The sequence below is a fragment of the Bombina bombina genome, chromosome 2 (genome assembly GCF_027579735.1).
Source record: "Bombina bombina isolate aBomBom1 chromosome 2, aBomBom1.pri, whole genome shotgun sequence".
In the NCBI taxonomy this organism is placed as follows: Eukaryota; Metazoa; Chordata; class Amphibia; order Anura; family Bombinatoridae; genus Bombina; species Bombina bombina.
Window position 1 is genome coordinate 1,007,661,270 of NC_069500.1, and position 27,793 is coordinate 1,007,689,062.

A 27,793-nucleotide genomic window follows, 5' to 3' on the forward strand; every position below is an offset into this window, starting at 1 on the left:
TTGAAATGCTAGTAGAGGTTTGGTTAAAAATGATACACAAAATGGTTCATTAGTTATGTGTGACGTTAAAAGATAACCATGTTGAGAGTGACCTGTAAGTTTATTTGATTAGTTAATAGTAAAATTTCATAGTGTTCCAAATCTTGATATAGATAAAAAGATAGATGATAGATAAATAGATAGATTGATAGATAGATAGATAGATAGATAGATAGATAGATACATTAGTTTAGCCATCTTAGTTCAGTAGACAAGATGTCAAAATAACCAGAGTATTGCAGTATGCAATGATACCTTTTTATTGGACTAACATTATATTTAAAAGACTCCTCAGGTCTAAAGCACTAATCAATATGACAGAGTTTGACACTGAAAACAAGATATTGTTAGAGAAGGAGAGGGGGTTGAGTGGGGTGTCATAAATAGCAGAATCAGCCTGAGAGTGAAAAGAGTGTATGAGAGAAAGCTAAAGCCCAGAACAATTAAACATAGGAGAAACAATAAACATATTAAATAAGTATAAAAGTCATACACAGCTGCATAGTATGTGTACATATACAATAGCGCAAATAAAAGTATAGTAGTAGTAGTTATTAAAAAAAAATAGTTAGACATACATTAGACATTAAGATGTATGTTCATATAATGTTTCGGTAGAGTGTCTCTCATTTATGGTGGTGTAATATGTTATCATTTTCATCTCAAATGCTTTTCTGTTAGTGAGAATGCTCAAAACTCCCTTTAAGTATTTTAATCTTGAGATTTTGGAATGAGTGATTGGTCTGGGTGAAATTATGACTGACTGTGGTACAGTACAGTGGGTATTGAAAAGAATTACCCCCCTTGAAAATAATCACATGCTGTTGCTTTGCAGCCTGAAATCAAGACAGACACAGATTTGTTTATCCAATTGTAATTACTCAGTTCAACTTATAACACCCAAGTGAAAGATATAACACCAACATATCAGGCAAAAATAAAGACAATTCAAAAACAGAATCACTGAGTTGGAAAAAGGATCACCCCCTCCTGAAATTACTTGTAAACTCAATCAGGTGTAGCTAATCACCTTCTCAATTGCACATACAAAGTAATATGACCTTCAACTGTGATCAGTTGTGGGCATATTGATTAGCTCAGCATGAAAAGAGCTTTCCTTGAGCATCTCAGTTCCTGGTAGTGCAACTGAAGCAATCAACTATGGGTGGCAAGGCACTGTGAAAAGATCTCCGGTATAAAGTTGTGGACAGGCACAAATCAGGAGATGGATACAAAAAATATCAAAGGCTTTATCAATGCCTAGAAGCACAGTGAAATCTATTATTAAGAATTGGAAGGTATTTGGTACAACACAGACCCTCTCTGGATCAGGATGTTGCTCCAAATTGAATGAAAGAGCCAGGAGGAAACTGGTCAGAAAGGCTACCAAGCTGCCCACAGCAACTCTGAAGCAAATGCAGGAATTTATGACAAAGAGTGGTCATTGTGTGCATGTGACAACAATATCAGAAATTCTTCATAAATGTGCCTTTTATGGAAGGGTTGCAAGAAAAAAGCCACTACTAAAGGCAGGCCACATGCAGTTATGACTGAGCTTTGCCATAACACACCTAGAAGATTTGGAGTCCACATGGAAGAAGGTGTTATGGTCAGATGAGACTAAAATGGAATTATTTTGCCTCAACACTAAACAATATGTCTGGAGGAAATCCAATACAGCGTACCATCCAAATAACACCATACCTACAGTAAAGCATAGAGGTGGTAATATCCTGTTATGGGGGTGTATTTTTCTGTATCAAGCAATGGAGCACTTGTCAGGATAGAAGGAATAATGGATGGGGCAAAATACCGTCAAATTATAGAGGAAAGTCTGTTGCCCTCTGCCGGGAAGTTGTCAATGGGAGGAAGGTTTACTTTCCAACATGACAATGACCCAAAGCACATAGCAAAAATGACCACACAGTGGTTGAAGGAGGAAAAGGTGAATGTCCTTGCATGGCCTAGTCAGAGTCCAGACTTAAACCCCATTACATATCTATGTCATGACTTAAAGTTTGCAGTCCACAAACAGTCACCATCAAATCTAACAGAACTGGAGCAGTTCTGCAAAGAAGAGTGGGCAAATATTTTAGTGTCTAAATGTGCAAAAATAGTAGAGACATATCCCAACATACTAAAGACTATAATTAAAGCAAAAGGTGGTTCAACCAAATACTGACACAAGGGGTGATCTTTTTTCCAACTCAGTGATTCCGTTTTTTCTGACATGTTGGTGTTATATCTTTCACTGAGTAATTACAACTGGATAAACAAAAACTGTTTCCATTTTTATTTCAGGCTGCAAAACAACAAAACGTGATTATTTTCAAGGGGGGAGATTCTTTTCAATACCCACTGTATTTGTCTTCCTCATGGTTTTTGATTAATTGTCTGTGCTGGTGAGATGCAGCTTAAAGCCAGTTTCTCTGAGATAGCAACCTTGGTCACACACTGTACACTTTATCATATACACCACATTTTCAGATGTGTATGAATAGGATTCCTTAATGTTTTATGTTTTGTTCTTGTGTCTGGCTGTTATTTTCACATACAGTTTGCAGCAGGATTTGTTTCCATGTATGATGCCATTCAGTTTGCCTCAGCATATATCAAGGGCTGATGAAAAACCTCCAACTTAAACTGCCCCGTGCTTTGCATGACATCATTAATGATATCACTGATTACATCACACATGACATTGTTGATGACATTAATGACATCACTAGTGACATCAGCTATGACATCTTCAGTAGCATCATTAGTGACCTAACCCTTGACATCATCCTACAGATCAGAGAAATTATATATTTTAAATCATCAATTACATCACTAGTGACATCACCTATGATATCATAAATAGTATCAGTAGTTAAAATATCTTTGAAATTATCCTACACAAAGAAATTGTATCCTCATCTGTACACACTAGAATCTCCTCATTCCTCCATCTCATTTCCTTTCCCTTACACACCACCTTTCCTACTGTGATGCCTCTTTTATCCACCACGTTTACATCACACCAGCACTTCATGACTCTCAAATACCTTAATATGTACCTCTAATATTTGGTATTGCCCTTCTCACATTAGTCTATTTTAACCCCCCTCCTTCATTCTCTCATATGGAGTCCTTATCATCCTTTCTATTAATCATGCTGTCTTTTTCACCCTCTTATCTCTCTCTCTTATGCACACCAGTCTTCTCATCTTTTACCTTTTATTGTCCTAATCTCTCAGGCACACACATCCTCTTCTGTACTCTTGAACAACATCCCTTGCTTAGTTTTCTCAGATGCATCCTTTTTTCTAACACAGAGCATCTTCCTAACCCTTGAAGGGCTAAATTTATCAAGCCATGGTGGACAGAAGCGTACATATGCGCCCCTGCCCCCCCCCCAGCTCTCCTCTTGTGGGCAGGAATCTGCTGGCGGTATGCAGCATTGCAGACGAGCGCTATTTTGCGTTGGCCTGCAACACTGCCCCCTGCCCGCGCACAGCCAATCATGCGTGGGCAGGAGCTATCAATCTCCCCAGTCAGACAAGACTGGAGGGATTGAAATTCTCCACCTAAGAGGTGGAGAAGAGGTCAGGAACCAGCGGTCTGATGACTGCTGCTTGATAAATACTGACTGCAGGTTCTCTTGTGAGAACCTGCAGTCATAGCAAGGCGAAGGACTTGATAAATCGAACACTTAAACCTATCATAAATAATCTATCATTACCCTCTTAGGTCACAGTTAACATATTTAATACTATCAATTAAGTCAATATAAATAATATAGGTAAATGCAAGAAAGAAAAAAACAAAGTACTTATAAGTAGCACTCTTGCCTCAAAACAAGATCAATTGAAAATATGGCTCTACCTAAGATACAGCCAACCACATGTATTAAAAATTAACAGAAATAAGTTATAGTTATCACATAGATATATTTATTATGTTCAAAATTAAATATACATGGAAAACCCATATGTGGAAAAACAATTATATTGCACAATCACAAAAAAATAAATACAAAAAGTTCCCTTGTCTAAAGTGTGTTCTAGAGTTAGAACAGTCCTTCTTAAATAGTTACCACTCGGAATGTCCTGTACTAATGTATTACAGCTGAACCGTAGTATGTCAGAAATTGGCTGTGTCCAGAAATGCTGATCCAATTCCGTGTAGATTCAAAGAAAGCGGTAGACAAACATTCAGTGGTAATTCACCAATACAGCAAAGTCAAGCAGTTATTCATATAACAGATGGGTTATAGGAGACAACAAGCTGCTAAGTTTGCCAGGTAAATAATGGCTAATAGTCTTCCTCTCTAAATGACAGTAAGCAAAGGACTGTACATTTAAACTTTACAGTTAAAGCTCTTCTACTTACGCTGTAGGTCTAACAGTAAGACGGCCAGTCCACACAGCTTAGAAGCCAGAGAGCGTCTGGTACGCTAACACCTGTAAAAATGCTAAGAGCCAAATGCTGTACATACGGTTTAGTAAAAGCGGGTAGTAAGCAAGCCAAAGGAATACCTGAATTGCACCTATATTTTAAAACTCCACAGTCCCTGAGAATATTTTCCCCTCTTGACCAATCATGCTGTGATTGACTTTAGGACAGGGAACCAATAGAAGACGTCAACTATCATTTCACCATATGGTTTAGTCATAAATAACATACTAAATATTTCACTACACACTTTTTTGTCTAATTAAACCATTTCTACATTTCTACACATTGCTGTATATGGTGGTACCATTAATTACATCATATGAGATGTCATAAACAATATTTCATGATGTCAGGTGATGTCACTAGAGATATCATTGATGATTTACAAAAAAACATAATTTCTCTGATCTGTAGGATGACATCATGTCACTGATGTCATAGGTGATGTCACTAGTGATGCTATTGTTGAAGTCATCAACGTCATGTGTGATGTAATATGTAATGTCATTGATGATGTTATGCAAAGCACCCAAGGCGGGTGCAGTTTAAGTTGGGACTTAAACACTGATTGATTAATTTACAACACCATACAATGAGTCTGACATGCTGATCTGTGCACATACACAGTGATTGATTACTATACAACACTATATAATAAGTCTGACACACTGAGCTGTGCACACACAGTGATTGATTAATTTACAACACTATACAAAAAGTCTGACACTGATCTGTGTTCATACACAGTGATCTTGGATTTTGGTGAAAAATAAGTGTAATAAATGTAAACTTAATAAAAAAACAGTAATCAAAGGTTCACCCAGTGTAACAGCAGAGCCTTACAACACAATCTAATTAAATACCAGCTTCCAGGCAAATCCATGCAGTTGATTCTTAGATAAACTTGTCTGAATCTTTATTGTTAAGTCTATTGCATTTTCAACGAATACCTCTGTTTTTGTTAAATCTCAAAATTCTCAAAAACTATTAAACTTAATCACTTCAAAATTCCAGTTTGGTAGTGATCCCCATTCTGGATCTAACTACAAAATTTCAGCAAAACTTGTTATTCCACTACAAAGATATGAACATTTGAAAAAACAAATTTATAATTCAAAGCAGTCTTGAATTTAAACTATGGGGATACTATATATATATATATATATATATATATATATATATATATATATATATATATATATATATATATATACATATGAGGAAGGGACGCTGCTGGTCCCGAAACGTCACAATAACGTTTTGATTTACACTGTTGTCTACAGTCCAGTGAGTGCTTTTTCAACTTCTGATATCTACATACCTGGCTACAGCACCCTGGCAAGTTGCAGTTTGTTGGTGAGAGTGCACATACAATACAACTTCGATTTATATACATATATATATATATATATATATATATATATATATATATATATATATATATATATATATATATATATACACATACACACGTGATTCTGAGGATAAATAAATTAGATGTTGATCATGAAAATGTAACTAGATATGAAGAGATTGTGTAATCATAAAAGATAAGAGGAGAAAAAAATCATAAAAGATAATAGGAGAAAAAAGTAAGAAAAGCAAAGTAAGGCAAACTAATTATAATAATCTTAGTTCTTATATCAGAAAGCTGGTACAAGCTGTTTCCAAAGTTGTAGGATAAGCATGGCCCAAAAAAAACTATTTTTAACATGTTGCTGTCAAGATGAAGCTGTTAACCTTGGTTTAAAGGGACATTATACACTCATTTTTTATTTGCATAAATGTTTTGTAGATGATCTTTTTATATAGCCCATGAAGTTTTTTTTAAAAAAAAATGTATAGTTTTGCTTATTTTTAAATAACATTGCTCTGATTTTCAGACTCCTAACCAAGCCCCAAAATTTTATGAGAATACCGTCAGCTACATACTCCAGCTTGCTCCTGTTTGTGTAAAGGGTCTTTTCATATGCAAAAGAAGGGGGAGGGGGGGTGTCTTATTTGCCACTTGCAGTGGGCTTTCCAGCTACCTTTGCAACAGAGCTAAACTGGGAGCTTCTAAGTAAGTTTTTAAACAGTTTTATACTGGATTTTTATATCAGTATCTGTGCATCTTATTCTTTATAGTAGTGTCTATTACATGCAGTTATATAAAAATGAGTGTATACTGTCCCTTTAAGACCATAGCAGTTGAATCCCACCACAAAAATACATGTTACCCTTTATGCCAATCAAATTTTGTGAATTGTTGTTTAACAATCTGATGAAGGTGATGGTGATTAAATTTGCCCATTTTTTAAGCTTTTAAATTTAATTTAAGCATCAAACCAACTAGTGAAAAATCCCAACTATAATTAATCCTCTGGCCACCACACTTTTCAACACAGATCAATGTCTTGTTACTAAACTTTACCTATTTTAATAAAAAAAGAAGCATAGTAAATAGTATGTAACCCATCACCTCTTGGTAATTGCTAACATGCAAACCCATTTGCCACCCGTGTTGTGCCACCTTTCAGTGCTGCTATACTCACTCTCCACATCATTTTAGTAACATACTTACCTTTCTATATTTTAATTTTGTAGACTGTAAAGCCCTTATTCATCCAAGCCCAACTTTTTGATAAGTGAAGTGCCTCAATACTGCATTTAATTTCAAATTCTCTTGGCAGTGCACATATTAACCATTGGGGGACATAATAAGTGTATGATCTTAAACATCACTGCACCACAGATTACACGCAAATTTACTTTTTCCTTCAACCAAAATAAAAATGGTCTAGGACCAAACATTTAATTTTACCTAGACAAGCTCCCATAGTTCCTCAAAATATAACAGTACTTGTGGTGGGGCCAAATCATGTCAACCACCTCTATGGCTATAACATTTAGCCTTAGTTTAGAGAGTTGACAATAATTAATCTAGAACATATGGTTGGTTTAAGATTGCCATATAACACCTAATTATTACGTGCCAGCCTTACTGAATTCTCAGTTTTTAAACTAGGATTTAGAAAATTAGTTCCTTGTTTTGAAAGCTTGTGAGGTGCTGGTTAGTGCTCAAACACTTCAACAGTTAAGTTACTATACGTAGCTGGTTGTAGATAGTGACAATTGTGGAGGGGCTAACAGTCTGTTGCATATAGAACAATTAAACAAAGATACACTCAAAAGTGAAAAAAAACATAACAGTAGAATTCTACATGATATAATGTATTTATACTAAACTCAAGAAATACTACCATGCCCATATATACGTGTTTAGTCTATTGACAATATAAATGATGTACCATTAAAATATCTGTGGTTCTATGCTTTATTGTTATCAGCTAATGTCATTCGTTACTTGTTTGTATTGAGATATTGCCATTGCATACCCTCTGCAACTTATAGATTTGCATCTTCTTCTTATACCATCTCATTTATCATGTTACTCTCTCCTTTCTAATCTATAAAAAATTACAAAGTAAATAATCATTTTGGAATATTTTTGGCATTACAAATTACTATTAATTATTAAAATAGTCAGCTACTTGTTTTCTTATATGTAAGCAGCAGGTGATGTTTCTGGGGAAACAAATTAAGACTCTCTGATAATCACATACAGTTTAATTGCAGTCATCTGCAATCTTTCTGGTTTATGTAAAGTCATTGATATTTTAAACAAAAACATTTTATACCATCAATCTCTCTTTTATTCTTGCTGTTTGAAAAGCTAATCACATTTCATAGGACACAGCTCCAGTTGAATGATGGAAGGTTATATGGAATGCTATTTCATCTCATAAATGATTAAAATGATATGTCTTGCACTTTGTGCTCTTCAAAATTACATTGAAAACACACATAAATACATTTGGGCCATTGTGGGACATCTTGAGGTCTGATAAAATATGTTTTCTTTTATAGGAATATAAAATGTTTTTCACTTTCTAAGAAGTATAACAAACATTGGCAAATATGTTTTTTAACCTTCATTTTATGAACAATTAAATGAATTCAAATAGCTGAAATATCTTACAATTTTCTTAGACTATAAATATTTTTTGGACAGAAATGTAGCTGATCATTAGGTTTAACTGATGTATTATATATACTGTAAGAAAGCTCATAGATGCAACAGTATTATTTTGTTAGTACACAATATATTCAATAGATTTAGGAGACATATTTCACAGTGATATCAATTTACTGTGGAAACATCTTTAATTTAATAATAATTATTTATAAATGTAATAATACTTACAGGGTTTAAAAGAACTGTTAAGAAGAGTTCTCCACCTCTAATACTTTTATCTAGTTCACTTGGTCCACCAGGATATTCCTTGTAAAAAATTGTATGTGTAAATAAACCACAGGTTTGGCGAGGCAAGACCTAATGGAGAAACAAGAAAGACAATATAAAAATAAACAGTATAATATAAAATGATTATATAACTAAATATTGTCCTAATCTGTTAAGAAAACAATGTATAATAACATGTTAAAGTTTGCTAAATCGGGTCCCTTTCAATGCACATGATATGCAGAATTGAGCTTAACTAACTAAACACTGGTCTACTATATGATGTGATTATCACAGTGGGTTCCAAAATAATAAAATAAATGTTTTTTAGTATTGTTCTTGGGAGATCAAAAGAAACTGTTAAATACTCTACCTTGAAAAATAATTTCTAATATAAAGGTACAGTCCTTCTGATAGCTGAGGAGGTTATGGAGACATTGGGTTTGGCTAAAGTGTCAGTGCCTGACAAGGTGGAACATAGATTTTGAAAAATCTCATAAAGGGTCTGATGATCAAAAATATGGAGAGAATTCATACAATTTTTTTATTGTAATTTATGTACTATTCCTTCACATCCAGTACACTGCATAGCAAGAAAAATAAATTATTAAGCTAAAATTTCTAAAATTATTCTAAAAGTATTTTAGCGACCTTGCATTACTAATAAGCCTTCTTAGATAATCTTGCCAGATCAAAGAGCTTTAGAGTTTAATTTGTGTGCAACATTATTGATAAATATTAAAGATGAAAATTATTTATAACCAGTAAGTTCTTGATCAGTTGTAAAAAAATTTTATGCATGGTTAATATTTGTGTGATAACCGGTTAACTAGGTATCACTAATTAACTTATCATTTAAAAATGTGTTCTCACTGGCTGGATCAGTTGATATAATTTGTATTTCATTTCCACAGTGAAAACATACACAATCTCAATGTTTTTTTTACAGATTTATATAAAACTAGACGATAAGCCTGCCCCCAAAGCTAAAATTACAAAAAATAAAAAATGTAAAATTACAGAAAAAAATAAACAAAGCTATCCAAAATAAAAAAATTAAACCTAAACTAATACCCCTATAAACATAAAAAATCCCCCCCAAAATAAAAAAACAACCCATAATCTAATACTAACCTACCAATAGCCCTTAAAAGGGTTTTTGCAAGGCGTTGCCCTAAGTTCAACAGCTCTTTTACCTAAAGAAATTACCAATTACCCCCTAACAGTAAAAAAACCCCACCCACCAAACCCCCCAAAATAAAAAAAAACTAACATTAAAAAAAACCTAAACTACCCATTGCCCCAAAGGGGCATTTGTATGGGTATTGCCTTAAAAGGGCATTCAGCTCTTTTACTACCCTTAAAAGGGCAATCAGCTCTTTTACAGCCCATTAAATCCCTAATCTTAAAAATAAAAAAAATAAAAAAACATTTAAAAAAAATCTTAACACTAAGCCCCAAATAGGTACTTACCGTTCCTGAAGTCCCATGGAGATGGTCTTCTTCCAGGCAGCTCTATCATCTTCTATCTTCATCCGGAGCAAAAGCAGTGCAGAGCGGCGGTGCGGAGCTATGAATCCTCAGTGGCAGTCCTCACTGGCGGTGCGAAGCAGAGGTGCGGAGCGGGTGCGGAGCTGTCTTCCCTGATGCGTGGATCCTCAGCAGCAGTCCTTATCGGCGGCGGTCCTTGGCGGCATGGAGGCTTCTCTTGATCCGATGTCCATTGTACACTAAATATTAAATGCAAGGTACCACAATACATTTGAGGTACCTTGCATTCATATTGGCTGAAATTTTAAATCAGCCATAAGGATAAGAGCTACTGAAATCCTATTGGCTGTTCAAATCAGTCAATACGATTTCAGTAGCTCTCATCATATAGGCTGATTTAAAGGGCAATGGGTACTTTGTTTTTTTTTAGTGCTAGTTTTTTTCTTATTTTGGGGGGTTTGGTGGGTGGGGTGTTTTACTGTTAGGGGGGATTTAGTAATTTTTAAATGTAAAATTGCTGTTTAATTTAGGGCAATGCCCTACAAAAGGCCCTTTTAAGGGCTATTAGTAGGAGGTGTTTTTATTTGGGGGGGGCTTTTAATTTTCATAGGAATTAGGTTTAATTTTATTTTATTTTTGATATATTTGTTTATCTTTTTCTGTAATTTTAGAGTTTTTTATTTTTTTGTAATTTTAGATTATTTCTTTGTAATTTAATGTTATTTTTTTATATAGAGAGATAGAGAGAGTAGTTAATACCGCTATTAGTTACTTTTCGGTGCTTCCCTTATATTGTAAAATATATATAAAAACTAAGAAAGAAAGATTAGGGCTTTCTATTGATCTCCTAAAGAAAGAAGGGAAAAGCAGCACACAAAATAGGTATTATTATTATTACCTGTAAATCAAAGAGAAAGAGAGAGGCGCCTCATGGGACAGTATCGAAACAACCAAATCAGGTATACAAAGGGACAGCCCGTAATGGGGTATACTCACAAGGAGAGCGGCATATAAGGATGCCTAGTAGAGCGGGACGGGACTACAAGTCGCCCGACAGACGTGCACAGCAGTGCGTGGAGACGTCGGGTCACGGGGTCGGTTCAGCCAATCAGCGGCCAAGGAGAACCTGCATCGAACGTCACAGCTGTTCAAGGAGTAACCTATGCAAGGCTTGACGTATGATCGGCAGGTCATCAAACCAATCAGGATAATGGATCAGGATAATGAAGAGCAAGGAGTGATATAGATAAAAAAACTCGTATTTATTGAGTTAGTTAAAAACAATTAGCATACAGCAACGCGTTTCTCGACCTACGGGTCGTTTCATCAGGCTGATACTGCCTATCTCACAACTTGCTCTACTTATAGTATTTAATATCCTATCAAATGCTGACCTCACTCACACACCCCTGTAGGGGGCCAATCAGATAGCCAAACACGGAATTGGTTGGTGGCCATTCACATTCGTCATATGGGTGGGGTGTGTGTGTGACGTAAGCCACATCGGCTTTCAGATAAATTTGAAATTAAAAGTGAAAACAATTCATCTTAACATAATATTAATATATATATATATATATAACAACTCTAATAAAAATGATCAAATATACACAACTAATCACAATATTAAACAACTTCTTTGATCCTTGGTGTAACGACTTTGAGTAATAATGACACACTTCATGTATATATATATAGTAGCGTCAATGCAACCAAATAATAAAGAGTTGCGTGATTTCGAATAAACGTTACTATACAAAATGTGTCTTTTCTGGCAAACATGTGTCCTAGTCTCACAGATAAAACAGACCATTAAAGCCTAGCATGCATCACATATAAATTATAAAAAACAAATATATTATATATATATAAAAATTATAAACAAAGGGACCCAGACATGACATCGGACTCCCCCCAAACTCTAACTAATTGATAAGCTATAGTCATAACATAATACATAATATAATATAAAAAGGATAGAGATTAGTATCCTTTCTAACGCTGTCCTATAATCATGGCTCATATATTGAGAGAGACTTAATATGGCCCTTTTTAGCATATATATTACCCATATACAGGTGTAAGTTTGCCAAACAAGGACTATTTTTAAAATATATAAAATCAGTCCCGATAATTAATGATAGCATGGAGATATACACATAACCTGTCGACTTTAGTCCAACGGGCCGAGGCTCAGTGAAGGAGAGGGAGACCTAAGGGAGCCAGTCACTGGAAGGCGGCCAAATCAATACATAGATTCAGGCCGTCAGGGTGCATACTCTTTAGTACATGGATCCAGTAGGTCTCCCTCTGCCTAAGTCTGAAAAAACGATTATATAAATGAGACTTAGATATATGTTCGATGGGATTGATGGAAAAGCATTTGAGATCACCATTATGAGCATTGTTACAGTGTCTGGAGACACTGTGAAGTCTATAGTTATTTCTCATATTACGTTGGTGCTCAGCCCACCTAGTACTAAGGCGCCTACAAGTGCGCCCCACGTACTGCATTCCACAAATGCATGTCAACAAATATACAACATAATTGGATGCACAGGATACATGCCCAGTTATAGTGTATGATTTATGGGTAATGCTAGATCTAAAAGTTTTTTGTTTATTGTTAACAAATGTACACATTTTCGTGGGTTAAGAGTTTTTAAAAATTGTTCATTCAAAGATGATTTAAATCTTAATGCCAAATGGGAGGAAGCATTAGATGGCTGCTCCATCACACTCATGAAAATTTTAATTACCCATAGGAAAACATTGGTTGAGCAGATCTCAAAAGAAATTGACTCCATCCAGAATAGCTTAGATAAATTTAAAAATTCCCAATTATACGATGAACTTAACTCGATGGTGTTGCAAAAAACAGATAATTTTCAAAAAGAACTTATGTCAATTAAAAATAAAAAACTCATGAGAGATGATGAAGACTACTCAAAGGGCCAAGTTCACACCTATAATAAGGGCCAAAATAGCAATAAAAATAAAAATAAAAATACTAAAGTAAATCCATCAGAACCCTCTTTAGTGAGTAATATTGTAATTGAGGGAAATTCAAATTACCCCCAGACCCCTGGATTAGGGTATTTAACTGACCAAAATAATGATTGGACAGTGGTGAACTACTCTAGAAATAAAAATAAAAATAAAGATAGGAGTGGAAATAAAAGTATAAATCAGTCACACTATAGAGAAAATAGGCAGCCCTATAATGATCATAATAGTGAATATGGCCATTCATATGATGATTACAATAGAGATCCCCATAGGTCATTTATACAACATGAAAGAGGGGGACCCAACAATTATAGTGAGTGGACAAACAAACAACACTTTAATTATACTGATCGAAAGAACGATAATGGATATGATTACGAACGCCCCCACTATAGATCACATTACGACTCACAAAGACCCATATATAATGCTAATAAGCACTCTCACTCAACACGGGCTAACTTGACACATTCGAATCATCCTTCATCCAATCAGAATTATGGAGATTGGAGAGGTCACTCCTCTAGAAATAAAGGTACATCACATTTTAGAGACACGTCTACTTCTGATTATCGTGACTCTTCAAATAGATCACAAACCACTAATAGACCAATGGTTAACAATAATGGCCACTCTTATGTAAATGACACTAGTCGAAATTGTATTCCCAACTTAAGCCCATATGTTGAAAATGTGAACCAAACAGGAGCTTCTGCGAATAATTCTTCTCCTAATTTTTTAGAGTTAGGCCCCAGACAATCCACCTGGAAACAGAAAACAATTGCCAGTTATCTAGAACCTGTGGTCTCTTTAACTGCCCCCCCAAAAGGCAAAAGACCACACGGAAACGAGGGTGCAGAGGACGAAGTACAGCCCTCAAAGAGACACGATTACAGACCTTGAAAAAAGGCATTTATAACCTTTCATCTCATACACTAACAAATGATGAGATACGGGTTCTTGGTAAAGGCCTATCCTATAGTCCCTCCATCAAACATAATATTTTCTCACTTTTCGTAGACCTAAATAAATTTACACAGAAATTGTCCATGCAAAAGTTTTTTGCTGAGAAATTGCTTAGGGATAACACACAGAGGCCCATTTTAACTGATTCTATGGAAGCAAGACTCAGACAGCAAACTGTTGCCGTCTACGAGCCTGATAGCTTATTAGATCAATTATGTGATGGCTATATACATACATCTTTTAGAAACAAATCTAATTTTGTACCACAGCTTACTAATAATGCACATATCGAAATATTTAGACAATTGGTCAGCGATGATTTTGAAAAAATTCCCAAAAAGATAAATAATAGACAAGAGAATTTGTTTGCCAATGAAAAAAGAGCTTTGTTAACCCTCAGAAACAACAAATCCCTCATCATTAGGCAGGCCGACAAAGGCGGAGGGGTGGTCCTACAAGATATAGATGATTATCTTGTGGAAGCAAGAAAAATTTTATTTAACACCTCCTATTATACAAAACTCAACTCGGATCCTACTGCGAGATATAGAGCTACCCTTAGAGATATCGTAGAAGGTGCTTTTAAGGAAGGGATACTTTATAAAAAGGAAAAGGATTACCTGGTACCCAATGAGCCCAACCAGGCTTTTTACTACCACCTTCCTAAGATACATAAGGACAACAAATGTCCTCCAGGCCGTCCCATAATAGCAGGGATAGGCAGTCTTACGGACAATGTATCTTCATACGTGGATTATTTTCTACAGAGGTATGTATTGGGTCTCGAGTCATATATTCGGGACTCAACAGACCTTCTGAAGAAATTAGAGCCAATGCAGATCTCTTCAGAAATTATATGGATAACATGCGATGTCCAAGCACTGTATTCCAATATCCCCCACGAGTTGGGGCTGCTAGCAGTATCCCATTACTTAGAACGAGATATGTACCTTCCTGAGAATCAAAGAGTCTTTATATTGGACTTGATCACTTTCATCCTGGAACACAATTATTTTGTGTTCCAGGATGAGTTCTTTTTACAGACAAGAGGTACTGCCATGGGTACCAGGTTCGCCCCGAGCTACGCTAACCTATTCATGGGTTACTTCGAACAACATTATATATATGAATCGGTTTTTGGGGCGAACCTGGTATTCTATGGCAGATTTATAGATGACCTCATATTCATTTGGAGGGGCGATCAGTCCTCTGCTAATCTATTTATAGATCATCTAAATTCTAACAATAGAGGTATAAACTTCACGAGTGTCATCAATGATAAATCTATTGTTTACTTAGATCTAAATCTTTGTTTCACTGATGGGAAGGTAACTAGCACCACCTTTTTTAAAACGGTTGACTGCAACAGCTTTCTGGACTTCAAGAGTTGCCATTACCATCCTTGGAAACAAAATGTGCCTTATGGGCAATTTAGAAGAGTCCGCCGCAATTGTAGCTCTATATCCGATTATGAGTCTCAGAGTCTCATTTTACGAGAACGTTTCATTGAGAAAAACTACCCAACATACATCATTAATAATGGGTACAGTAGGGCTAAATTTGATGATAGAGAGAAATATTTCCTTACTGCTACCACCCAAGCAGAGAAGGCTGAGGGAATTAACAAATGCCCTCTATTCATAACTCAGTACAATTCCAACCACCACCTAATAAAACAAATCATTTACAAACATTGGGAGATTTTGATGAAAGATCCCATTCTAGGAAAACAGTTGGACAATAAACCAAGAGTAGTCTATAGAAAGGCTCCCACTCTAAAAACATTGCTGGCTCCTAGTAAAGTGGTGAAACACAAGACACCACCTACACGTAACCATCTATCAGTATGCCAATTACCATCAGGCTCTTTTAAATGTAGGTCTAATAGATGCAAGATGTGTACATTTGTTAACAATAAACAAAAAACTTTTAGATCTAGCATTACCCATAAATCATACACTATAACTGGGCATGTATCCTGTGCATCCAATTATGTTGTATATTTGTTGACATGCATTTGTGGAATGCAGTACGTGGGGCGCACTTGTAGGCGCCTTAGTACTAGGTGGGCTGAGCACCAACGTAATATGAGAAATAACTATAGACTTCACAGTGTCTCCAGACACTGTAACAATGCTCATAATGGTGATCTCAAATGCTTTTCCATCAATCCCATCGAACATATATCTAAGTCTCATTTATATAATCGTTTTTTCAGACTTAGGCAGAGGGAGACCTACTGGATCCATGTACTAAAGAGTATGCACCCTGACGGCCTGAATCTATGTATTGATTTGGCCGCCTTCCAGTGACTGGCTCCCTTAGGTCTCCCTCTCCTTCACTGAGCCTCGGCCCGTTGGACTAAAGTCGACAGGTTATGTGTATATCTCCATGCTATCATTAATTATCGGGACTGATTTTATATATTTTAAAAATAGTCCTTGTTTGGCAAACTTACACCTGTATATGGGTAATATATATGCTAAAAAGGGCCATATTAAGTCTCTCTCAATATATGAGCCATGATTATAGGACAGCGTTAGAAAGGATACTAATCTCTATCCTTTTTATATTATATTATGTATTATGTTATGACCATAGCTTATCAATTAGTTAGAGTTTGGGGGGAGTCCGATGTCATGTCTGGGTCCCTTTGTTTATAATTTTTATATATATATAATATATTTGTTTTTTATAATTTATATGTGATGCATGCTAGGCTTTAATGGTCTGTTTTATCTGTGAGACTAGGACACATGTTTGCCAGAAAAGACACATTTTGTATAGTAACGTTTATTCGAAATCACGCAACTCTTTATTATTTGGTTGCATTGACGCTACTATATATATATACATGAAGTGTGTCATTATTACTCAAAGTCGTTACACCAAGGATCAAAGAAGTTGTTTAATATTGTGATTAGTTGTGTATATTTTATCATTTTTATTAGAGTTGTTATATATATATATATATTAATATTATGTTAAGATGAATTGTTTTCACTTTTAATTTCAAATTTATCTGAAAGCCGATGTGGCTTACGTCACACACACACCCCACCCATATGACGAATGTGAATGGCCACCAACCAATTCCGTGTTTGGCTATCTGATTGGCCCCCTACAGGGGTGTGTGAGTGAGGTCAGCATTTGATAGGATATTAAATACTATAAGTAGAGCAAGTTGTGAGATAGGCAGTATCAGCCTGATGAAACGACCCGTAGGTCGAGAAACGCGTTGCTGTATGCTAATTGTTTTTAACTAACTCAATAAATACGAGTTTTTTTATCTATATCACTCCTTGCTCTTCATTATCCTGATCCATTATCCTGATTGGTTTGATGACCTGCCGATCATACGTCAAGCCTTGCATAGGTTACTCCTTGAACAGCTGTGACGTTCGATGCTGGTTCTCCTTGGCCGCTGATTGGCTGAACCGACCCCGTGACCCGACGTCTCCACGCACTGCTGTGCACGTCTGTCGGGCGACTTGTAGTCCCGTCCCGCTCTACTAGGCATCCTTATATGCCGCTCTCCTTGTGAGTATACCCCATTACGGGCTGTCCCTTTGTATACCTGATTTGGTTGTTTCGATACTGTCCCATGAGGCGCCTCTCTCTTTCTCTTTGATTTACAGGTACCCATCCTTACTTTACAAGAGTGCTGCCCGCTTCTTCGGAATACCCTGGGAACATCCTCATACTGAACATCCTTTTTGAACTTTGCGCACCTCCCATAGAGACTTGGTTTACTCTATTTCTCATTATTATTATTATTATTATGAAAATATTTGTAGAGTGTCAACAAATTCCACAGTGCTGTAAACATAGTCGGTATACAGGATAGCTTTTGTAGGGATCAAGTGGGTAGATGGCCCTGCTGAGAGTTTCACTGTTGCAGTCGGCTCTTATGAAGGCGATCTGCAAACAGCTGGGCTCATAGGCCTACATTCTAATGGGTTCAAGGGGAAAGCAATGGAGTTAGGAAAGGTTAGTGTTGGTTGTAAGCATCCCTGAATAGTACAGTTTTTAGGGAGCGCTTGAAGCTGTTAAAACTAGGGGAGAGTCTTATGGAGCGAGGCAGGGAGTTCCACAAGATGGGGGCCAGTATGGAGAAGTCCTGTAAATGGGAATGTGAGGAAGAAACAAGAGAGGAGGAGAGGAGGAGATCCTAAGCTGATCGAAGGGGATGGAGGGAGAGTATCTGGAGATAAGTTCGGAAATGTAGGAGGGGACATTGCATTTGAGAGCTTTGTATGTCAGAGTGAGGATTTTGTGTATAATCCTAGAGGCAAGTGGAAGCCAGTGAAGGTATTGGCAGGGAGGTGCAGCAGATGAAGAGCGACGAGTAAGGAAGACGAGCCTGGCAGAGGCATTCATAATGGATTGTAAAGGAGGTATGCGGCTGCTAGGTAGACCTGAGAGGATGGAGTTGCAGTAGTCGAGGCGGGAAAGGATGAGAGAGTGGATTAAAATCTTAGTTGTATCTTGTGTAAGGAAATATCTAATTTTAGAGATGTTTTTAAGGTGGAAGCGACAGGCTTTAGCCAAGGACTGAATGTGAGGAGTGAAGGAAAGATCTGTGTCAAGTGGGACTCCAAGACATCGGGCATGCGGGGTAGGAGTAATGATGGAATTATCAACAGTTATAGAATTTTTGGGGGTGGATACATTGGAAGAAGGGGGGAAAATAAGGAGTTCAGTTTTGGAGAGATTTAGCTTAAGGTAGTGAGAGGACATCCAAGATGAGATATGAGAAAGACAGTTAGTGACACGGGTTAGTAAGGAAGGAGGTAGGTCTGGTGCAGAGAGGTAGATTTGGGTGTCATCGGCATACAAATGATATTGAAACCCATGGGACTTTATTAAGGAACCTAATGATGACGTGTAGATTGAAAACAGAAGAGGACCGAGGACAGAGCCTTGAGGTACCCCAACAGAAAGTGGTAACGGGGCAGAGGATGCTCCGGAGAAGGCTACACCAAATGTACGGTTAGTCAGATAGGAAGAGAACCACAAGAGAGCTGATTTGAGGGTTTGGAGCAGAAGAGGTGGTCAACAGTGTCAAAGGCTGAAGACAGGTCAAGGAGGATAAGCAGAGTGAAGTGGCATTTGGATTTTGCTGTAAGTAGATCGTTGGTAACCTTGACAATTGCTGTCTCTGTAGAGTGATGGGGACGAAATCCAGATTGCAGTGGGTCAAGAAGAGATATAAATATCAGTTTAATAAACTATTCAATACATCCAATTGGCATTCACCCATTTAAGCCTTGTAGCACTGCATAGAGCAAACATATCTCAAACAAACATATATATATATACATATATCTATACAGGGGAACCTTGAAACAGTACATACACAGTATTTACAACTAGTAACTAGCCTGCATGTGGTCAGATACTAAATAACCATATAGAATGCAAACATATATAAGATCAACTAGTTATAGAACCAGCTGGACTCATGCATATAAACGAACAGACATGAAATTGGACCGCAGTATAAACTGCACACTAGGTCCCACAACGTGTTTGTTACAGACAGTCTCGTTCCCAGAAATGACCGCAGATCAGACTGCACATAAGGTCAAACTTACAGTACAATAGTTGGTACACTTGCACTCATCATTGGGTATTGTATTCTTTATAGAGACACATCACGTTTCCCTTAGCAAAGTAACTACATATTAGACTGTACACTGGGTCGTAAGTATATTATTAGTGATGTCGCGAACATATAAATTTAAGTTCACGAACGGCGAACGCGAACTTCCACAAATGTTCGCGAACGGGCGAACCACCTTTGACTTCAATAGGCAGGCGAATTTTAAAACCCACAGGGACTCTTTCTGGCCACAATAGTGATGGAAAAGTTGTTTCAAGGTGACTAACACCTGGACTGTGGCATGCCGGAGGGGGATCAATGGAAAAACTCCCATGGAAAATTACATAGTTGATGCAGAGTCTGGTTTTAATCCATAAAGGGCATAAATCACCTAACATTATAAAATATGAGGAAAAAATGGAAAAAAACACACTTTTTCTAACTTTGACCCCCAAAATCTGTTACACATCTACAACCACCAAAAAACAACCATGCTAAATAGTTTCTAAATTTTGTCCTGAGTTTAGAAATACCCAATGTTAACATGTTATTTGCTTTCTTTGCAAGTTATAGGGAAATAAATACAAGAAGCACTTTGCTATTTCAAAACCACTTTTTTTCAAAATGAGCGCTAGTTACATTGGAACCCTGATATCTGTCAGGAATACCTGAATATCCCTTGACATGTATATATTTTTTTAGAAGACATCCCAAAGCATTGATCTAGGCCCATTTTGATATATTTCATGCCACCATTTCGCCGCCAAATTCGATCAAATAAAAAAAAAATGTTCACTTTTTAACAAACTTTAGGTTTCTCACAGAAATTATTTACAAACAACTTATGCAATTATGGCATAAATGGTTGTAAATGCTTCTCTGTGATCCCCTTTGCTCAGAAATAGCAGACTTATATGGCTTTCGCATTGCTTTTTGGTAAATAGAAGGCTGCTAAATGCCACTGCGCACCACACATGTTTTATGCACAGCAGTGAAGGGGTTAATTAGGGAGCATGTAGGGAGCTTGTAGAGTTAATTTTAGCTTAAGTGTAGTGTAGTAGACAACCCAAAGTATTGATCTAGGCCCATATTGGTATATTTAATGCCACCATTTCACCGCCAAATGCGATCAAATTTAAAAAAAACTATTTTTTTTTTTGCAATTTTAGGTTTCTCACTGAAATTATTTACAAACAGCTTGTGCAATTATGGCACAAATGGTTGTAAATGCTTCTCTGGGATCCCCTTTGTTCAGAAATAGCAGACATATATGACTTTGGAGTTGCTTTCTGGTAATTAGAAGGCCGCTAAATGCTGCTGCGCATCACACGTGTATTATGGCTAGCAGTGATGGGGTTAATTAGGTAGTTTGTAGGGAGCTTGCAGGGTTACTTTTAGCTTTAGTGTAGAGATCAGCCTCCCACCTGACAAATCAGACCCCCTGATCCCTCCCAAACAGCTCCCTTCCCTTCCCCACCCCACAATTGTCCCCGCCATCTTAGTTACTGGCAGAAAGTCTGCCAGTACTAAAATAAAAGGTTTTTAATATTTTTTTTAATTTAATTTTTAGCATATTTACATATGCTGTGGTGTAGCATCCCCCCTTAGCCCCCAACCTCCCTGATTCCCCCCAAAACAGCTCTCTAACCCTCCCCATCTGCCTTATTGGTGGCCATCTTGGGTACTGGCAGCTGTCTGCTATTATTTCACAGTCAAATTTTTTTGTTTTTTTTAAATGTACACTACTGTTACACCAGATATGAGTGGTGGGCACAGTATACGCTGCTCGCCTGACACACATACTGGCAGGCAGGCAACTGCAATTAGATTACACAGGAAAAAAAAAAAAAAAGCAGACTGATGTTCTAGCCCTAAAAAGAGATCAGATGAGTCCTTCAGGACTGTAGTGGACACTGAATACACTAGCCTAGCTATCGATTTCTCTATTAAATCAGCAGCAGCTACACTGTCCCTCCTCTCACTAAGAATGCAGCTTCCGAATGAATCTAAAATGGATGCTGTCCAGGAGGTGGGAGGGTCTGGGAGGTAGGGTCTGCTGCTGATTGGCTGGAATGTGCCTGCTGACTGTGAGGTACAGGGTCAAAGTTTACTCAATGATGACGAATAGGGGGCAGACCGAACATCGCATATGTTTGCCCGCCGTGGCGAACGCGAACATGCTATGTTTGCCGGGAACTATTCGCCGGCGAACTATTCGTGACATCACTATATATTATTTTTGTTCAAAATGTTGCACTTATCTTAATGCGTATGTCAGCGTTCATGTAGCCTTCAAGACCGCTGCTCCATAATTCTGTCGGCCTGCTCTGATGAGGCGGACAGGAATCGCCGCAATTCAACAGGATCGAGTACACTGCGAGTCAGCAGGGGGCGGCGTTGCACCAGCAGCTCTTGTGAGCTGCTTGTGCAATGCTGAATACAGAGAGCATTTTGCTGTCCGCATTCAGCGAGGTCTTGCGGACCTGATCCGAAATGTCAGATCAGGTCCGCAAGACCTTTGATAAATAGGCCCCATTGTGTATAATGAGTCTTTGCGACTGCTTGTGCTGCTCACTTTGCTGCGGATAACCATCGTATCACAAAAGTAGAGAGTCATGCATTATCCATAGTGTAATTCCACAAAGCAATGTCTTGCTACAGGTGCAGACATAACAGCAAGCCATCAACATTTCAAAGCTGGTCAACCATGTAACTGATGGTTCCCACTCTCACCTAGGAGATAGTCGACTTACTCCAAGGAATAAAGACACATAGGTGTCAAACACACAGCGTGCCAACGCACGTTTCACCCTCACAATGGATATGTGTCATGGGGGCTCGTCAGGGCATATTTAGTCCTCTCTGGACCTCCTCCTTTTATAGCACCTGTGGCTGTTTAATTAGGATACACCTTCTTGCACTTTCTTAAAGGAACATTTCAGCACATACAATAAATGCATTTATGCCACTGTCCTTCTTACATAGTTAAGCAGATAGGAGATATCATCATTTTTCACATATAACACATAATTCCTAGTGTATTTTGTGATTTTCTATCTCCCTATGGTTGCTGAATACCTTCACACTATTTATATGACATTCACCCCATCGGATAGAACACTGATGTATACATTACATAGTTAAGCAGATAGGAGATATCATCATTTTTCACACATAACACATAATTCCTAGTGTATTTTGTGATTTTCTATCTCCCTATGGTTGCTGAATACCTTCACACTATTTATATGACATTCACCCCATCGGATAGAACACTGATGTATACACCATAAATCTACAAATCAAGCTGTGTATAACCTTACGGCTAGATTTAGAGTTTTGTCGGTAACGACCCGCGTAGCTAACGCTGGCTTTTTTCTGGCCGCACCTTTAAAATAACTCTGGTATTGAGAGTCCACAGAATGGCTGCGTTAGGCTCCAAAAAAGGAGCGTAGAGCATATTTAACGCCACTGCAACTCTCGATACCAGAGTTGCTTACGGACGCGGCCAGCCTCAAAAACGTGATCATGCACGATTCCCCCATAGGAAACAATGGGGCTGTTTGAGCTGAAAAAAAACCTAACACCTGCAAAAAAGCCGCGTTCAGCTCCTAACGCAGCCCCATTGTTGTCTATGGGGAAACACTTCCTACGTCTGCACCTAACACCCTAACATGAACCCCGAGTCTAAACATCCCTAACCTTACACTTATTAACCCCTATTCTGCCGCCCCCGCTATCGCTGACCCCTGTATATTATTTTTAACCCCTAATCTGCCGCTCCGTAAACCGCCGCTACTTACATTATCCCTATGTACCCCTAATCTGCTGCCCCTAACACCGCCGACCCCTATATTATATTTATTAACTCCTAATCTGCCCCCCACAATGTCGCCTCCACCTGCCCACACTTATTAACCCCTAATCTGCCGACCGGACCTGAGCGCTACTATAATAAAGTTATTAACCCCTAATCCGCCTCACTAACCCTATAATAAATAGTATTAACCCCTAATCTGCCCTCCCTAACATCGCCGACACCTAACTTCAAACATTAACCCCTAATCTGCCGACCGGAGCTCACAGCTATTCTAATAAATGTATTAACCCCTAAAGCTCTAACCCTAACACTAACACCCCCCTAAGTTAAATATAATTTAAATCTAACGAAATTAATTAACTCTTATTAAATAAATTATTCCTATTTAAAGCTAAATACTTACCTGTAAAATAAATCCTAATATAGCTACAATATAAATTATAATTATATTGTAGCTATTTTAGGATTAATATTTATTTTACAGGTAACTTTGTATTTATTTTAACCAGGTACAATAGAATGCGAGCTCAATCTGATTGGCTGATTGGATCAGCTGGATCAGATAATCGGATTGAACTTGATTCTGATTGGCTGATTCCATCAGCCAATCAGAATATTCCTACCTTAATTCCCATTGGCTGATAGAATCCTATCAGCCAATCGGAATTCGAGGGACGCCATCTTGGATGACGTCCCTTAAAGGAGCCTTCATTCATCGGTAGTCCGTCGGGCCAGCAGGATGTTCCGCGTCGGAGGTCTGCAAGATGGATCCGGAAGAAAGAAGATTGAAGACGCCGTTGATAGAAGACTTCATCCGGATCATGGACCTCTTCAGCTCCCGCTTGGATGAAGACTTCATCCGGATCATGGACCTCTTCAGCTCCCGCTTGGATGATGACTTCAGCCGGATCATGGACCTCTTCAGCCCCCTGCTTGGGCTTGGATCAGGACATCGGAGGAGCTCTTCTGGATCGATCGGTGAACCTGAAGCCTCTAACGCTGGTTTTCACGGCTAACGCCAAACTCTAAATCTAGGCCTTAGTTTCTTACATTGCACCTTACAGGAAACAAGCAAACTCCAATTTTTCATGTAAACCTGCAGGGATTCTAGTCCCTAATCTGTAAATCCATTTAGCTTTTTTTGAAGCAGTACTCTGTCATTATCACCTTCACGACCATTTGTTATACCCTTATCAATAACCAAAAATTTAAGGGATTCCACTTCTCCATTATGTATCAGATTAAAGTGTCTAGCGACATTGGTATCTCTGGAGTATAAAATATATTCCCGGTGCTCCTGTACCCAGTCCTTTATCAATCTCTTTATTTTACCAACGTAAAAGACCGGGAAGGAGCACTGTAAAAGATAAATAACTCCTTCTGACTTACAATTAAAGAAAAACCTAATGTTATAGATCTTCTGATCAGAGACTGAGAACTGTTTGGTGCTATCCATGTGGACACAATAAACACAGTATCCACAAGGAAAACTCCCTTTTATCCCCTTGTCCTTTCTTAACCAATCAGAGTTAGAAGGACCTCTCCTAAACTGGCTTTTCACCAACTTATCCTTAAGATTTGGAGCGTTTCTAACTTGCAGTTTATTGTCACCGCTCACTTTACTACAGCTCTGGTATTACGGGTTTTTATCAACCCGGCGTTAACAGGCAAAAAGTGAGCGTAGAGCAAAATTGCGCTCTATACTGCACTCCAACACCAGCGCTGCTTAAGTGAGGGGTGAGCTGGTTATACGTGCGTAAATCTCAGTAACGCAGCCCCATTGATTCCTATGGGGAAACAAAAGTTATGCTTACACCTAATACCCTAACATGAACCCCGAGTCTAAACACCCCTAATCTTACACTTATTAACCACTAATCTGCTGCTCGGACATCGCCGCCACCTACATTATACTTATTAACCCCTAATCTACTGCCCCCAACATCGCCGACACCTACATTATATTTATTAACCCCTAATCTGCTGCCCACAACATCGCCAACACCTACATAATGTTATTAACCCTAATCTGCTGCCCCCAATGTCGCCGCCACTATATTGAATTTATTAACCCCTAACCCTAAGTCTAACCTTAAGCCTATCACCCTCTAACAAATATAATTAAAATAAATCTAAATGAAACCTACTATTATTACCTAAATTATTCCTATTTAAAACTAAATACTTACCTGTAAAATAAACCCTAAGCTAGCTACAATATAACTAATAGTTACATTGTATCTAGCTTAGGGTTTATTTTTATTTTACAGGCAAGTTTGTATTTATTTAACTAGGTAGAACAGTTATTAAATAGTTATTAACTATTTAATAACTACCTAGCTAAAATAAATTCAAATTTACCTGTAAAATAAAACCTAACCTAAGTTACATTAAAACCTAACACTACACTACAATTAAATAACTTACCTAAATAAAATACAATTAAATAAATTAAATATAATTAGCTAAATTACAAAAAAAATAAAAACACTAAATTACAGAAAATAAAAAACAAATTACAAGATATTTAAACTAATTACACCTAATCTAAGAGCAATATCAAAATAAAAAAGACCCCTCAAATTAAAAAAAACCCTAGCCTAAACAAAACTATCAATGGCCCAAACAACCCCCCAACAGTAAAACCCACCACCCACACAACCAACCCCCCAAATAAAACCCTAACTAAAAAAACCTAAGCTCCCCATTGCCCTGAAAAGGGCATTTGGATGGGCATTGCCCTTAAAAGGAAATTTAGCTCTATTGCAGCCCAAAGCCCTAACCTAAAAAAAACCCCACCCAATATGCCCTTAAAAAATCCTAACAATAATCCCCGAAGATTCACTTACCGGGAGAAGTCTTCATCCAATCAGCAAGATGTCCTCAACGAAGCCGGCAGAAGTGGTCCTCCAGATGGGCAGAAGTGGTCCTCCAGATGGGCAGAAGTCTTCATCTAGACGGCATCTTCTATATTCATCCTTCCGACGCGGAGTGGCTCCATCTTCAAGACATCCAGCGCGAAGCATCCTCTTCCAATGACGTCTTCTTGCTGAATGAAGGTACCTTTAAATGACGTCATCCAAGATGGCGTTGCTTAGATTCCAATTGGCTGATAGAATTCTATCAGCCAATCAGAATTAAGGTTGAAAAAATCCTATTGGCTGATGTAATCAGCCAATAGGATTGAGCTCGCATTCTATTAGCTGTTCCAATCAGCCAATAGAATGTGAGCTCAATCCTATTGGCTGATTGGATCAGCCAATAGGATTTTTTCAACCTTAATTCCGATTGGCTGATAGAATTCTATCAGCCAATCGGAATCTAAGGGATGCCATCTTGGATGACGTCATTTAAAGGAACCTTCATTCGTCGTTAGCCATCGAAAGAAGAGGATGCTCATCGCCGTATGTCTTGAAGATGGAGCCGCTCCAGGAGCCGCGAAGGTCGCCTCCACCTACCTACAATAATTAACCCCTAATCTGCCGACCGGATCTCACCGCTACTATAATAAATGTATTAACCCCTAAAGCTAAGTCTAACCCTAACACTAACACCCCCCTAACTTAAATATAATTTAAATCTGACAAAATAAATTAACTCTTATTAAATAAATTATTCCTATTTAAAACTAAATACTTACCTGTAAAATAAACCCTAATATAGCTACAATATAAATTTTAATTATATTGTAGCTTTTTTAGGATTAATATTTATTTTACAGGCAACTTTGTAATTATTTTGACCAGGTATGTCATAAATATCTCAGGATACAGCTGCTAAGGAGTTAACTTTGTGTAGCTGGCACTCAAAACAGTTATTTGTTTTCAAGAAGAATTGTGTTTGTATTTTCTTTGAAGTGCCAGAACCCCCTAAATAGCCACCAAATTTTAGTGTGTATGCATTGGGTCATAAAGTCACTGAAACTCTTAGTCACAGAGATACACAGGATAAAGTTTATGGCTTAAGCTGTCAATAGAATGCCTGATGCAAAACAGGCCCTTCATTACAAAAACTGGCCAGGTCACTGACAGGACATTGGTATATTATGTACATATGTGGGTTAAAACTGTTATAACCTTAACGGCAGGTAAATATGACAACCTATGGCATATTTGATATCCAACCGGTTCTCCCAATA

The 27,793-nt window shown here is 37.6% G+C and overlaps 1 protein-coding gene across 1 annotated transcript in view; it reads right to left on the reverse strand.

Moving 5' to 3' along the window:
• Positions 1-27,793, reverse strand: part of LOC128649980 (bifunctional heparan sulfate N-deacetylase/N-sulfotransferase 4) — a 904,342-nt gene that overhangs the window by 466,532 nt on the left and 410,017 nt on the right. The window contains exon 5 of the mRNA XM_053703589.1: positions 8,726-8,854. Coding sequence (XP_053559564.1) covers positions 8,726-8,854 — 129 coding nt within the window. The remainder of the gene's footprint in view (positions 1-8,725; positions 8,855-27,793) is intronic.